Consider the following 17,178-nt stretch of genomic DNA (forward strand, 5'->3'; position numbering starts at 1 on the left):
GGTCCCCTCATCTAAGGAAAGATATACTGGCATTGGAAGCAACCAGAGAAGGTTCACTAGCTGGATTCCGGGTATGGAGGGATTTTATGAGGAGAGGTTGCATAAGGTGAGCCTGTACTAATTGGAGTTTAGAAGAATGAGAGGCGACTTTATTGAAACATAAGATTCTTAGAGGACTTGACAGGGTGAAGCTGAGAGGTGGTTTTCCCTTGTGGGAGAGTCTAGGACCAGAGGGCATAATCTCAGAGTAAGGGATCGCCCATTTAAAACAGAGGTGAGGAGGAATTTCTTCTCTCAGAGGGTAGTTAATCTGTGGAATTCTTTACCACAGTGGGCTGTAGAAGCTGGGTCGTTAAGTATATTCAAGGTAGAGTTTGACAGATTTTTAATCAGTAAGGGAATCAAGGGTTTTGGGGAAAAGGCAGGAAAGTGGAGTTGAGGATTATCAGATCAGCCATGATCTCATTGAATGGTGGAGCAGACCGATGGGCCAAATGGCCTAATTCTGATCCTACATCTTATGGGCTTATGGAGCGAAACTTGGAGGTGATGTTGTTCCTATGACAATGCTGCTCTTGTCCTTCACAGTGCAGGAGGTCACGAAGGAGAGAGCTGTTGTTACAGCAAGCTAAGCATCAAGAAACATCATCCCTAAACTAATGAACAAAGGGAGCATCATTGATGAAGCAACTGAAAATGACTGGACTAAGGATGTTTTCTTGAGGAACTCAAAAGTGATATTCTGGAGCTGTGATGATTGATTTCCAAAATCATTTCATCCTTTTTTAGATCACATGAAGTCTCCTGCAGCATACTCAGTACAAACAAAAACTGTTTAGTCCTTTCGCGGATACAAATACACCTGATTAACAACATCCCCATGCTTCTCACTAACATTGCAAGAATAAAACACAGGAGCTTCCATAAAGCAACTATGAGGAGGAAGGATAAATTATACCTAGCTGGGTTGGAAGGCATCAAGAGAACGTGAATGGATAGAAACTTACTGGCAGGAATTGCAAATGAAGAAAATCAGGCAGCTGGCTTTATTATAAAATGACAAAACTATACTATATGGTGAAAAATGTTAGGATGGGTTGTCGAATATTTATGATCTCAGATTTCTCAAGTTTTCGCAGCCTACATTCTGCTCTTTGTACACACTTACAGAAGAGTAGTCGAAGTAAAGAGTGAAAATGCCAATTACCTTCTGCCATTCTCACACATTAGATTTGCTTATGACAAGTATTTTTGTCAAAGGCCAGGAATTATTCTTAAGAAACAGAACTTATATAATAGCTTACAATCTGAAAACCAGATGCCCAAATTAAGATGATACTGCAATCCGCTGTATCAAATGTATATATTTTTGTTGGTCACTTCAAAGAAACAGCAAGTCTTCATAAATTTCGAATAACATATTCATTCATATTGCAGCTGGCCTCAGATCCCTGTATGATAAAATGTCACTATCAGAGTGACATCACTGGAGAATTCAAATTGTAAAAATTCCTTCCAAAACACCATCAGGAAATCTTCTTTTCCTGAAAAGGTTTACTGTAGGTGGCGGTGACAGAGCCACACTTTCCTCTGTGTGAGGCTGCTCCACCATGGGGGATGGGAAGAATTTTTGAGGATATGGAGACAACACCATTTTCAGCAATGGAATGAATTTTTAAGACAAAATGGAGGCAAATTTCCTGTAGGCGAATAACTTGTAGACAAGTTTGCTGTACAAGACTGTAAAGCTTCAGAAGTTCAGAAGATTCTGCTCAGCTCCTGTGCTGATATACAGCTCTAAAGGGAAGATGATTTTCAGCTGGCACTGAGAATGGCATCAATCAACTTTCACCCCTGGAAATAGGTGCTACCATCTCTTTGGAAATGTGATCCTCTATCAACTCTGGAGGGCTCCTCATGGACAACCAGTGATAGATGAGCTATTACATTGGTAGATTTAGTAGAATAAAGATCTGAATGCTGCTCAGCCACTAGAAACACAGCCGACTCCTCAAAAAAGGCATCAGAGTCTTCATATGGTGTGTCTATCGATTGGAATGACAGGCCAACTTCTAGGACCTCATCCTCCAACAGGTCACACAGTGCTGCAACAGCCTTTTCCTCATTACTTCCTACAGGAAAGAGCCAGCTCAAGTGCGTGGATGGCACTATCTGCTGCAGTGCCTTCTAGATTTGCCACCTCTGGCCAAGCTTCATAAAGAACTAAGGGATTCATAGCCTCAATCTCCACCCAGAGTCAAATGGATGATGTCACTGTGATAGAAAGGAACTCACTGCCAATTGAATAAACCTCCTCAGCTGCTGTAGGCCGAAATTCCACTGGTTTTAACAAAAAGGCTTAAGACTGTGCCATGAAAGATACTGAGTTGTTCAAGTGCTGGTCCACATCTGTTTTTTTCAGAATTCATAGAAATATGCCCACATCTCCACTCATTAAGGATGAGCGTTGATTGTGGACAACAGAGAATCAACAATCTATTGCACCTTGTAACCAAGAGGAGCAATTATCCTGACTTTGATTGGAAGGTTTGTGCCACCAGGGTCTTGCAGTCCGATGCATGACAGCAGCCTAGATCATCTACTAGTATGTTAATGCCAGCTCCAGTATCAATTTTAAAGGTGGCATCGAAGCCTTTAACTTGCACTGCAACTGACCAGCAGTTTTGATTAAGGTCATTAACTTTCCCTAGAAACTCAAATTTAATCTTTGTCTTGATTTCCAATTTCTTAGATGGACTGTATTTCATAAATATTTTGTCTTCCACCTCGATTAAAGCTGTTGGATTTTCAGAAATGCTTGAAATGTCCAGTTTTTCCCAACTGTAAGCAGTGCATGCCCCTATGCTGGGCAGTCCTAGCTTCATTGTTGTTTCTTTGCACCACAATGTAAGCATTGCAAAATGGCTGCCACCATGGAGTTTTCCTGTCCATTTGCCCAATTTGGCAGGCTTTTGTGTGGGTGGGCTTACCCAGTCAACAGAGGCATTTGAAACCTCAGAGTCGAGTCAAACGATAGCCTGGTTTCTTTGAGAGTTTGGCCTGCCTCCCGCACCAGACCACTTGACAAATTATGGGACTCCGTGGTGAACTAAAATATGTGTCAAAGGCTTTGAGGATGATGTCAAAGTCTACAGTGGATTCCTCCACCCCTTGCCTCAGGAGAACACTCCAGACCCACAGCATAAAGAAATAAACTGACCTGGAGCTGCTGCTCTTTATCGTACAATTCCAACGCCACCAGGTGCCCAAGGAAGTTTCTCTTCCAAAACTTCCAGCTCTGCTCTCTCTCTCTCTCTGCGGACCCTCAGCAGCTGCGGGAACGACAGGGACTGCTCGAGTGGTGTTGGCATTGTCACCACGTTCCAGTTTGCCCCCTCCTACCAACGAGTTGTATGAGCTATCACGTTTTTCTTCACTCTCTTGCTGTGATTCCATTGATGACACCAATGTATTGTTTTTTTTTACATTGATGTCGCCACTGCTGCCACCATGTTTGAGAAGCCTGTGCTCTTGCGAAGAGAAACTGTAGGCAGGCCAAGGCATTTAGTTAAACTAGTTTATTTACAACATGTATAAGGTGGGTTACTGTGAAGGCACATCTCCTCGAAGAGTTGCCCATCAGCTGTGCAGTGTGTCCAGCACATGACTGATATCAGTGATACATCACCATCTACTTATATATGAACATCCTTGTAATGTAAGAGTTAAACAAACGATATCTTGTTGGAACCCCCCTCAACCAGTCCCTTTATGTAATTCGACTTGCATAGCTACATTGCGAGTTTTCTGCTAGTTATGCTCCCTTGACTCATAACAGCTTGGCTCAGTTAGTCGCACTGTCATCTCTATAATATAGGAACAGAAGGCCGTTCAGCCCATCAAGCCTGCTTCATCATTCAAAACGATCATGGCTGATCGAACAACTCAATGCCTTTTACCACACTATCCCCATAACCCTTTATGTTATTTTTAATCAGAAATCCATTAATCTTTACCTTAAACATCAATGACTGAGATTCCACAGCCCTCTGGGGTAGAGAATTCCGAAGATTCACAACCCTCTGAGTAAAGAAATTTCTCCTCATCTTGGTCCGAAGTGGCTTCCCCATTATTTTGAAATTATGTCCCCTGGTTCCAGACTTCCCAATCAAGGGAAACATTTTACCTGCATCTGCCCTGTTTATTCCTCTAAGTATTTTGTAGGTTTCAATGAGATCACCTCTCATTCTTCGAAACTCTAAAAAATACAGGCCCAGTTTCCCCAATCTCTCTTCATAAGACAGTCCCACCAGCCCCGGAACAAGTCAGGTGAACCTTTGTTGCATTGGCTCTCTGGCAATAATGTCTTTTGAGGTAAGGGGACCAAAACTGCATACAGTACTCCAGGTGCGGTCTAACCAAGCTTCTATACAATTGTGGCAAGACTTCACTACTCGTGTACTCAAATCCTCCTGCAATGAAGGTTAACATTCCATTAGCCTTATAATTGCCTGCTGTACCTGCATTTTAGCTTTCAGTGACTTAAGTCAGTAAGCTGTGATTATGAACCCTTTATCAAGCGTTTAAGTTCATGATTTAAACTGATGCTCTGCAGCAATTCTGTGGGAGTAGCATTCTTCAAAGGAGATGCAAAACTTTAAGTGCTTTCTGCCTGTTCTAGTGGAAATCCAGTGAAGACTTTTCAGCTCCATGGGAATCCTGACTGCCCTCTGGCCTCAGTTTTAAACCAAAACTTTTCTCCAGCCTCCAAACCAAGCACAGCTCTCCAATGCTGGGCTAGTTTACAAATTTAATGCAAATTTCAGACTACTATCCAATCTCATTTTCAATCATTCCCCCAGATTTCCTTCCTACTGCCTTCAAGCACCCTTTGCTTCTTACCTGAAAAATTCTGCCTCAGCTGCTCACTGCCCACCTCCCCCCAGCCCCACCCCTACCAAGTAACTTACTCACTGAATTCTCCTCTTTCCTATCTACTTCTTACATTATTTGCATGGAAAGGTTTCTCCTGAATGGCTTCAAACTTGCCCTCCCTCACCTCCCTTAACCAAACTGGCTAGTGGTTAGCCCATGAACATACACAGTATCTCCTTAACAGTTACCACACATTATTTTCAGACATCTGAGAGCTCTATTATCAGTACATCACTGCAATTACTTCACCTTCTTGATCTTGTGCATCAAAACACCCACATCACAGCCTTCTATCTCTGGAAAATCTAGCTCCTGTATCTCTTGCATAACTTCTTCCACTGTCATTCATCCACCACCCAACAGGACAACCATAATCTTCCATCTCCTCCATGGCTGTCTCAGCTACTTATTTGACAGTGGGTCCCGGGCTGTCTCCCATTACCACTACTCCCTTAATACAATCAGAAATCTGATCTCAAACTGAAATGTAAATGGTAAGCATATAGCTTGACCATCTGTCTGCTTCCATTACCTCCTTGTTGAAGGCCTTCAATCTGGTGTCTGCCTCACTTGCAACACAAAGGTATTACTCGTCAATGTCACCGACATCGTGTGTGACTGCAAACATGCATAACTGTCTCATATCTTCAATTCCTCCATTGTCTTCAACACCATTAACGACTCCACTATTCTCCAGTGTCTCGCTTCCAGCCTGCCTCTGTAGCACAACTCTCTCCTGCTTTCTTTTTGCACCAATGACACTACGTCATTTCTAATGGGTTCCCTCCCATGCCTGCACGGGAGTCTCCAATGCAATATTCCTCCTTCAGCATCAGAGTATCAAAAACAGACTGATGGGCCATTCATCTCACTGCTGTTTGCACGGTCTTGTGATCAGTAAAATTGATGCTGCAATTAGCTGGGTAACCAATCTCTATTTATAGTAATCTCAATTTCGCAAAAATAAATTTGGCCACTGTGAAGCGTTGAGACATTTCAGGAGTTATTAAAGTGCTATTTAAGTATAGCTGTTTGAAGTACTCAATGGAGGATTGTTAAAAACCCAGTGTCCCATATTTTACTAAAATGAAGTAAAAGTCTCCATCACCAGGCTTAAGAGAGGGCATTAAAATACTTACAGTGTGAAAGAGCATGCAGTGCCCAATCCTCGACTGTACATCCTCTGGTCCAGCATTGCACGAGTCTTCCCGAAGTAACTTCCAAGTATTAGACAGACAATGGTAAGCAAAAAGTCCACTGAACTGTGGTTCATTAGCTCGAGTGTCATCAATATTTCCATTGCAAGTTAATATCCTCCCGCCAAATGTGTAAATCATGTGTTTTTCAGAATCCATACACATCTAAGAAGAAAAAATAGCATACCAAGATAAAAGCAAAATAATGTGGATGTTGGAAATCTGAAATAAAAACAGACGGTTCTGGAAAAACTCAGCAGGTCTGTCAGCATCTGTGGAGAGAGAAACAGAATTAACACTGAGTCCACAGATGTTGCCAGATCTGCTGACTTTTTCCAGCATTTTCTGTTTTTATTTAAGAAAAAATATTATTTTTACTAAGGTTTATTAAAATAAAAATGAAATTAACTGCCCCCCAATCTAGAAGATTGGATTAGTTTAAATCTTTGAAGGAGGGAGGAAGAAAAAGAAACTTGCCATCTTGGCCCATCACAAGCATGCTTGGTCAGGGATGAAGTGACATTAGTGATCATCACTAATAATATCCCTCTGAATAATTTCAGATGAAGAATTTGGAGAAATTTACATTACAAAACCTTTAAAACAGAAGACTTTTCAAATACTTAAGTGAGGCTTAAATACTGACATTTACAATGAGCACAGGCTAACTAGTGCTAGTAAATGGAGTTTCAACAACCCAGTGTATCATACCTGATGATCAAACACCAACTTTGGTCCACCATCAGTAGCTGTATCTTCACTTAACAATGTCCATTTATTAGTATCTATGTCATAGCGATAGAAGTCACTCTTCAGAGACTTACTATTCCTCACAGAAGAATCTAAGTAACGACCCAATGTATATATCTGTCTCCGCGTTGTGTCAATACACATCTTGTGGCAAGACCTAGCACTTGGGCCACTCTAGAAAAAAAAAGTGAAAAGGGATGACAAGTTAAAGGCAGAGAAATACGAAATGTTACTTAAATATTAAAAGTTTGAACAAGAGGACACAAGCCATCATCTTGGGGAGACTTCATGGAGTCCACTCCGGATCCCATGATTCTCATGGCATCAGGTCAAACATGGCAAGGAAACCTCCTGCTGATTACCACGTACCACCCTCCCTCAGCTGATGAATCAGTGCTCCACCACGTTGAACATCACTTGGAGGAAGGCCTGAGGGTGGCAAGGGCGCAGAACGTACTCCGGGTGGGGGACTTCAACGTCCATCACCAAGAGTGGCTCGGTAGCACCGCTACTGACCGAGCTGGCCGAATCCTAAATGACACAGCTGCTAGACTGGGTCTGCGGCAGGTGGTGAGGGAACCAACAAGAGGGGAAAACATACTTGACCTCATCCTCACCAACCTGCCTGCCACAGATGCATCTGTCCATGACAGCATCGGTAGGAGTGACCACTGCACAGTCACTGTGGAGACGAAGCCCCGCCTTCACATTGAGGATACCCTCCACTGTGTTGTGTGGTGCTACCACAGTGCTAAGTGGGATAGATTTCGTTCAGATCTAGCAACTCAAGACTGGGCATCCATGAGGCGGTGGGCCATCAGCAGCAGCAGAATTGGACTTGAGCACAACCTGTAACCTCATGGCCCAGCATATCCCCCATTCTACCATTACCATCGAGCCAGAGGATCAACCTTGGTTCAATGAAGAGTGCAGGAGGGCATGCCAGGAGCAGAACCAGGCATACCTAAAAATGTTAACTTGGTGAAGCTATAACACAGGACTACTTGTGTGCCAAGCAGCAAGTGACTGAGCTAAGCAATCCCAAACAACAGATCAGATCTAAGCTCTACAGTCCTGCCACATCCAGTCATGAAAGGTGTTGGACAATTAAACAACTCACTGGAGGATGCTCCACAAATATCCCCATCCTCAATAACGGAGAAGCCCAGCACATCAGTGCAAAAGATAAGGCTGATGCCTTCACAACAATCTTCAGCCTGAAGTGCCAAGTGGATGATCCATCTCAGCCTCCTCTGGAGGTCCCCTGCATCACAGATGCCAGTCTTCAGCCAAATCGATTCACTCCATGCGATATCAAGAAACAGCTGAAGGCACTGGATATTGCAAAGGCTATGGGCCCTGACAATATTCTAGCAATAGTACTGAAGACTCGTGTTCCAGAACTTGCCGTGCCCCTAGCCAAGCTGTTCCAGTACAGCTACAACACTGACATTTACCTGGCTATGTGGAAAGTTGCCCAGGTATGTCCTGTACACAAAAATCAGGGCAAATCCAACTCGGCCAATTACCGCCCCATCAGTCTACTCTCCAACATCAGTAAAGTAATGGAAGGGGTCATCAAAGATGCTATCAAGCAGCACTTGTTTAGCAATAACCTGCTCACTAATGCCTAGTTTGAGTTCCGCCAGGGCCACTCAGCTCCTGACCTCATTACAGCCTTGGCTCAAACATGGACAAAAGAGCTGAACTCAAGAGAGTGACTGTCCTTGATATCAAGGCAGTGTTTGACCGAGTGTGGCATCAAAAAGCCCGAACAAAACTGGAGTCAATGGAAATCAGGGGGAATACTCTCCACTGGCTGGAGTCATACCTAGCACAAAGGAAGATAGTTGTGGTTGTTGGAGATCAGTCGCCTCATCTCCAGGGCATCACTGCAGGAGTTCCACAGGGTAACGTCCTCAGCCCAACCATCTTCAGCTGCTTCATCATAAGGTCAGAAGTAGGGATGTTCGCTGATGATTGCACAATGTTCAGCATCATTTGCGACTCCTCAGATGCTGAAGCAGTCCATGTCCAAATGCAGCAAGGCCTGGGCAATATCCAGGCTTGGGCTGACAAGTGGCAAGTAACAACCGCACCATATAATTGTCAGGCAATGACCATCCCCAACAAGAGCAAATCCAACCATCGGTCCTTGATGTTCAGTGGCATTAGCATCGCTGAATCCCCCACAATCAACATCCTGGGGGTTACCATTGACCAGAAACTCAACTGGACCTGCCATAAAAATATTGTGGCTACAAAAGCAGGGCAGAGGTTAGGAATCCTGTGACCAAAAACTCACCTCCTGACTACAAGGCACAAGTCAGGAATGTGATGGAACACTCTCCACTTGCCTGGATGAGTACAGCTCCCACAACACTCAAGTAACTTGACACTCCAGGGCAAAGCAGCCCGCTTGATTGGCACCACATCCACAAACATTCACTCCCTCCACCACCTACCCACAATAGCAGCAGTGTGTGCCATCTGCAAGATGCACTACTGGAATTCACCAAGGCTCCTTCAACAGCACCTTCCAAACCCACGACCTCTAAGATCTAGAAGGACAAGGGCAGCAGACAAATGGGAACACCACCACATGGAAGTCCCCCTTCAAGTCACTCGCCATCCTGACTTGGAAATATATCACTGTCACTGGGTCAAAATCCTGGAACTGCCTTCCTAACAATACTGTGGGTGTACCTACACCAGATGGACTACTGCAGTTCAAAAAGGCAGCTCACCACCGCCTTCTCAAGGGCAACTAGGGAGGGGCAATAAATGCTGGCCCAGCCAACCAAGCCTACATCCCGTGAATGAATTTTTAAAAAATCTTGCTAAACATGTTAGCCTCAATATTGGAACTAACAGATTGAAAGTTTATTCAAAGCAACTGCAACAAAAAAAATACAATTGTGATTGAACCTACAGAACTTCTTCCACAAACAATCACCTTCCAAAACACTATTTGGAGTAAATTATTTTGAGTGTTCCAAACACATATGAATGGAAAAACTGCAATTACCACTGACCCCTCATTATTCAATCCACAAGTAAAACATACCCTGAAAGTCAACTTGGTGTGTTAATACCTTTAAAAAAATGTATGATACAATGTTAGTGTATACCAGGGCAATATTGGTGTGAGTGTGTATGATCGCTTCCCTTTATTTTCAAAAAGGGCTTTGAACGTTTTAACTAATGGTTTCTACCTCGTCAGTTAGTTGTTTAATGTTTACCAGTATTCTTATTTCAGCTTTCAATCCATTAGCAATGTTGAATTTCTTGCAATAAAAGGTGGTGATGAGGGGACATCGTATGTAGAAGTCAGATAGCCATCTTATCATTTTGAAGCCAAGAATACTAGTTAACATTTAATACTTATAAAGCTCATCCACCCCTTCTGATGAAACGCAAGTATTTTGCTTCTTTCGTTAATTCTCTCATTCCCCATAGGTTCAAGATATAAGATCTTTTACTGACAAAAATGTTCACAAAATTGCCAATCCTGTGGCTTTATACAATAAGACCATAAGAGCACTTAAGGCACCAGTTATCTTCAATACCATGAAACACTTTTGATCCACTGCCATGTAAGCAGTCCCCCAGAAGTTATCAAATGACGCTGTATTATAATCTGAGAGGATGCGGAATGAAGAAAGATAGGAACCAACTTCATGTAAAATAAAAAATATTGGGAAATATTTCAGGATAAAGTTATTTTGTACAATTTACAAAAATGCCAATCTCTCCATACAAATTTTTGAATTCACTACATTAAATGTTAGCTTAACTTTGTCGGCTGCAACCTGGCTTCAGAAGGTTCTGATTGCAAACCTCACTCAAGGACTTCACAACCTAGCTTGGGTATCCAGGAAGGTATGCAAGTAGTGCTGCATTTTCAGACATGTCATGATTAAGGACCTTCTCTGTCTGCACAGTTAGGTGCTGGAAACTAAGGGTAAGACAGTAGAGTGGTACAGAGGGAGGATGAAATCAATGGCTTTGAAATGCTCTTCACATCCAAACTCTGTAAACTTGTCAATTAACCCAAAGAATACATGTCTTAATATTGCAACATCTTGCAGTGCAATTTCAGGTAAGGTTCGCATTGAAGCAGCAAGATCTACTAAATTCAGGATTAACCTACAGTTCAATAAACATATGGGCCAAAAGCAGATAGAGTGAGTCGAATCCTATTCCTTTTTCATGCAGTTCTGGAATCTTGGCAATTCAGTGCTACAATTCCATTCATTTTTCAGTGAAAACTGAATTAGTGGCCTTAGTCATGAACTCTTTTTTCTGACTTTCATGAAGGTAACTGCTTCATACTGTTCAGAAACTAAGTGGAGACAAGCACCTGGTGACTCACTTTCAATTAATCTGAAAAGGCATGGATGAGGGTTTAAGCAGCAGATGGCTGGAAGCAGGATTAGGGCCGCAGAATCTTTTACATCTGCCTAAGGGGGAAGGCAAAACCTTGTTTTAATATCTCACCTGAAAGACAGCACCACTGAAAATACAATACCCCCCCAACCACCTGCAATCCAGTGAAGCATCAGTCTAAATTAGGGCTCAAACATCTACAGTGTGGATATGATGGCGCAATTCTGACTTAGTTGGCCTGTAGTTTTATCTACTGCTACCTATTTCTTTGCCATAGTGAAATCAGGAGGGAGGATCCTCTATGTACCATTAACATTGTCACCTACATGCTTAGCAAGTGGTGTTCCCAGAAACCATCAAACCAGAGTTCACTTTCAGGGAGAAATAAAAAGCTTATAAAAGAAATATTATCTAGGCTGATACATTCCCATATTGCTCTGCAAAACAACAAAGTGCATAGGCTATACAAACATATTTGTTTTTCTCAAAAGGAGCAATTAATTCCATTACTTCAGAAGAGGCTAATAATAGTAAGTCTTAGGAGAGCGTGCAAGTCTGCTCAGCATGTGTGGAGATGTGAGTAAAATTTTTATATAAACATTCAATTTATATGGCAAACATGTCTTTATAGTTGAATGAGCCATAGAACAACTAGCAGTTAGAAATTATTTCCACACACTATGCCAGGATCAAACCACCTTTAAAAACTGAACACGATATAAAGTGAGCTGCAGCTTAACCAATTAGAAAAAGATTATTATGCTTAATCTGAACTGAATAAGGTACAAGAATTCTACACATGCCCACTAAATGGTATCTCAGCATGACTTGTGCATGGGGTCTGCATGCTTACCAACTACAGGTGCAATCCACAATTCATATCTACAAACTGCAAAAGCAATAGTACCAATGAAAAATGTGTGCTACCACCTAATACTGGTACCAATGTGTTGCTGGATGTGAGGAGGATTTTCATTAATGTTGCAATGCTTTTGAACAACCCCTAGTCAGGGACAGACCTGTAACCATGTAATATATAGGACAATTTGCTCCCTAGATGTAATCAAATTTAACTAAGTGTCTCTAACTGTACCCGTGGGTTTTCTCCACGTTTCAAATTAGTAGCATAGCAATATTACATGCCCGCCATGGCACTTGACCGAAATTCCGCAGCAACACTCGCTAAATTTATATCCATTGGTCTTTTAATGTTTTAAGTAGGGGGCCTTGATGCTAAGCAACCTATTTTTACTTTAGGCACTCAGTATTTAACCACACACAGATCAGGGAATAGTAGACAGCTGCAGAATAAAACTTATCCAGTCTCACTTCAATACCAAGCCTAAACTGTAGTGCAACAGCATCAATTTTTTCCATTTCATACACCAACCATCCTTGCTGTATAAGACAGTCAAGCTTATTTCGGAAAGTTTCTGTTGTGTAACTGCATGAAAGACTTAAATTTATACAGTGCCTTCCATGGCTTCAAGTCATCCCAAATTGTTTCACAGCCAATTAAGTACTTTTGAAGTGTAGTCCCTGTTTTAACATAAGAAATGCAGCTATCAATTTGCAAACAGCAAGCTCCTGCAAATAAGCACTATGGTACTGGCCAGATAATCTGTTTTTAACAATGCTGATTGAATAATCAAAATTGGCCAGGACTAGGAAGGGATGAAAACTGCCCAAACTAATTTCAAACTCCAAGACCGGGGAGAGAGATTTTGAGCTAATTTCAAGCACTGATGGGAGAGCGAGGTAGGGAAGAGGCGTAGCGGGAAAACAGGTCACTGCTATCCAACTTGGAAAAAGACTAAGTGCTTTACTTGCATTCAGCCCTTGCATTCTGTGCAAAACAATCATGTAGGTAATGTACTACTCATGTTTTACAGAATCACAAAGACAAACCTGCACTTAAAAACAAGGAACAAAATGAAGCAAGGCCACTTGTGGTCAGCATGTTGGTTTGGCTTGTTGCTACAACAAAGTTATCATAATCAGAGGCAGATAAACTGCTATTTGAAAAAGACATGTAGGAGAGCAAAGGGAAGAAACCAAATCAGTGCTGTGAAAGCAATGCTACCAGTGTTGCTTTCCAAACCATTACAGAATTACAGGAAGAGCTCAATGAGGGAAGGGGGAGCACGGAAGAAACCATGAAGTTTTTAAAAACACAGCTGCTTCAGAATTATATAAGTCAAGTGCAATTTGCACTATATTAAAACTATGTCTATTGGTGATCTAAAACCACCTAAAGTTAAATTTCAGATGGTCACAAACTAAATTCAACAAATTAATTGCACTGTGCGTTGTACTCAACACGAGAAAACTCTTCATTGGTATAACCCAAATTCAAGTCCTTGGAAGTATGCAGAGTTGTCTTAAAGAGACCACGAGCAAAAGGACAGCAGGCTTGCCATATATCTTGAATGAGGAATTTTACTAATCAGCTGAACTACTTCTCTATAAAAGTGAAGTTATTTAGTCAGCCACAAGTATTCTTGTCAGATCATGAAATGGAAAAGCAACGAGAAAATAACATTCATGAAAACAAGCCCTGTTGGCCAAGTGTTCTGGCCAATATTTATCAGTTAACCAAAATCACCAAAAGAGATTATCTGGTCATAATCAGAATGCTGTTTATGGAATTCTGGTGCCTGCAGATTGGCTGCCATGTTTTCTACATTTTCGTGACTCGACTTCAGAAGTACATCATTGGCAGAAAGCGTTTTGTCACATCCTAAGAAAATGAAAGGTGCTGCATTAATTCAAATTCCTTCATTAATCTTTTACCTTTTGTGTACGCTTTTAATTGTAATTTGTGCAGGAATTAATGAGTTAACAGGCATTTTTGTCCCACAAAATTTTTGCCAACATCTGAAACATTGAGTTATTGGCAGATTTAGGCCTGATGGTGGTGCCCAAGCATTATAAACATTAGCAGTTCAATTGAGAAGCTGCTGCTTCCCTGTTGTGGGTAACTGTGCTGGTCACTGTGGCACGAAACTAAACAGATCACCCAATTTGAATTTCAACCCCAGTTTGCCAAATCAGTTAATGACATCAAGCAGTCCTGCAATTGACAACTGAGGCATAACACACAAGTTCAAAGTTCAGCCCTAGATTAGTTCTTTGGGGGGGGGGGGGGGGAGAGAATGTGTGTGGGTGTGGGTGGGTGTGGGTGTGGGTGGGTGGGAGGGGGAAAAACAAGAATGTAAAAATTCCATCAGGGTTCCTGTTCTACCCCTGCACCTCCTATGAGAAAGCATGCCTGTGTTCGTGTCTTGACATAAGTAACCTGATTATTTCAGAGTGTTGGGGGGGCGGGGGGGGGGGGGGGGGGGGGGGGGGGGGGGGAGCGAAGCAGAAAGCCAACTCACCAATGGCTCCACCACTAGATTGGGCAACCATTCATCAGAACATTCAGAGCAGCGGGGTGAAGAAATAATATCTAAGTTAGCAACTCCTTAAAACTTTAATAGCTTCAGTAGTCACCAACATTGACTGACATCAAACAATTTAATTGCTTGTGAACGGTGCCAAGAAAACACTGCAAATGAAGCTTTCCTCTATCCATCTGCATTATGTAAGATGATCCAGAATTTCAAATTGGCAAAGCTAATTGCCCTCCCTGAAGTTCCTGATCAAAGGATTCTATAAGTACTTTTGTACACTAAAAACTAGCATCACAGGGACAGAAAGGAACCAAGTTTTTGAAATAATTATCCTACAATACAAAATACAGCATTGAGCTTTCACTCTTCAACTTGAAAGAATAGTTATTTTAAAATCCGCTCTGACAGTACTTTAATGGAGCTTTACACAAACACAGAGGTGCTCAGAATAATCCTTCAGATCCTTGGTTTAAATTCATCAGGTTGTGTGGAATTGCCCGAGGAGTGCCAACACAGCTTCTCTATTAAGATAGCTTGAAAAGTTTTTTTAAAAAATCAGGTCATTCACCAAGGCTGAGCCAAAGCACACTCTCCCTCAAATGCCACCCACAGTCCCAAATCTGCATCAAAAGTGGAAAAAGCAACTCATTCAACATATAAATATGTATAACTACAAATCTCCTGAAAAGTTCTCACTCAAATTTGGGAACGATTTTTACATATAAAAATATTCTCGAGCATTGTTATCACCCAGCAGTTGATCAAACTGAGTTATTTAAAAATCCCAAAGGGAAACTTTAAACAACTGCCATAATCTATATTTTGTGTGGTATGTTTGTGATGCAGCTCTAAATTCAGGGATCAGACCACCAGTTCTCAAGAGTTTTTATATTAAACTAAATTAAACATTTTATTAATTTACAAAAGTTAAATATATACACACGGCTACATATTACTATCATAACTTTTAACAAATTCCCAAACTAATCTCCATTAAGGCAACAGCAGCCCATAGACTTAAACAGACACCAATCAAAGCATTTTCAACTTAAAAATTCAAAATTAGGTTCTTTTCACTTTAGTTCCTATGGAGGCAGTTGTAGGCTTACAACCACTTTGATCTTACATTGCCTCTGCCCTGCACACATGAAAACTGCTATCAGTTATATCCAGCACATCTAAATGAATGTAAATTCTCATTGCATCGTCAGCCTCTTTGAACTCCACCTCTTCTAGCATTAAAACACCTTTCATAGTATCAATTTTATTAATAATATTGCTTGGTCCCTGCAAGCGCAGTGCCAGATTTCACCCCACTTCTTGAATGCTCTATTGAAAAAAGGGCAAACACACTCTACCACTCTTACACGTCAAAGCTAATACACAAAGCATCCAGACTAGCTGGCTTTAATCCAATTAAGACACACCCACAGACTAAACCTCTATTTTTAAAAGAAAAATATTTCCAATAATATTATATATGCATTAATGGCTTAATAAATATATACCACGGTTAAGTCCAGATACAATATCTGCTTCATTTTCTGATCTCAGGCAAATTGGAATACCATAAATTGCCATATTTCTGGCCTTAAGAAAGATGTGGGACAGGGTGGAAACAAAGAGTTTAGCCAAGAACCTTGCTGCTAATGTTAACCACTGACCCCTGCCAGAAAAAGCATGCGGGCAGATGTGAACAGTGTGTTCATCAGTGAAGCGCTGCATTGTCAAATACTCTACCATGTTTCACTGTCTGGGCTCTCATGCATTAAAAATGGCTGTATGGACAATATTCTAGAAGGCTGCACGCCTACCATACAAAGCTAATCCAGACTAAACGCCTATGCTCAGACTTAAAAATGACAGCTGCTGCAGAACTTGGCAAATTTATATATTTGTAAATTAATACAACAGTGCTCCATCATAGAATATCAAATGCACATGCCCTGCCTTGCAGTAATGCTGAGGTCTGTTTGCAGCTATTACAAAGACAAATTTGCTAATCTCTTTCTCTTAATCTGAAGCCTTGAGCTTCACTGTCAGAGGCAAACGTAGCTTTGTCATGACGGAAGAGACAAGTAAAGAACAAAGAACTTACATTTATGTAGTGCCTTTCATGACCTCAAGACTTCCCAAGGTGCTTCACAATAAATACTTTTCTGAAATGTGCTAACTGTTGCAATGTAGGAAATGCAGCAGTAATTTTCTCACAAGGGTCCCACAAACTGCAATAATGACCAGATAATCTGTTTTAGTGATATTGGTTGAAGGATAAATATTGACCAGGACACAAGGAGGAACTTCACTCTTCTTCAAAATGGTTTCATGAAAAGTTTTACATCTACCCGAGGGGGCAGACAGGGGATTGACGTAATGTTTCATCTGAAAGATAACCCTTCAGTTTTATTAAGTTCAGAGCTTTGCTAGCTCCCACATTTTATTAGACATGTGATCCTCCAACAAATAAGCCTTTCAGGTCTACATCTTTCAGAAGAACACAACTCCGGCTCGTG

General features: G+C 41.5%; 1 protein-coding gene across 3 annotated transcripts in view; it reads right to left on the reverse strand.

Annotated features, from left to right (window-relative positions):
• Nucleotides 1-17,178, reverse strand: part of mkln1 (muskelin 1, intracellular mediator containing kelch motifs) — a 150,374-nt gene that overhangs the window by 49,086 nt on the left and 84,110 nt on the right. For all 3 annotated transcript variants that reach the window (XR_005944728.1, XM_041202257.1, XM_041202256.1), the window contains exons 10-11: nt 6,843-7,055; nt 6,075-6,296 (exon numbers count right to left, since the gene is read on the reverse strand). Coding sequence is in view for 2 of the 3 variants with exons in the window: in XM_041202257.1 (XP_041058191.1) it covers nt 6,075-6,296; nt 6,843-7,055 (435 nt within the window). In the remaining variant the exon portion in view is untranslated. The remainder of the gene's footprint in view (nt 1-6,074; nt 6,297-6,842; nt 7,056-17,178) is intronic.

The sequence above is a fragment of the Carcharodon carcharias genome, chromosome 13 (assembly GCF_017639515.1).
Source record: "Carcharodon carcharias isolate sCarCar2 chromosome 13, sCarCar2.pri, whole genome shotgun sequence".
NCBI classification, from domain to species: domain Eukaryota; kingdom Metazoa; phylum Chordata; class Chondrichthyes; order Lamniformes; family Lamnidae; genus Carcharodon; species Carcharodon carcharias.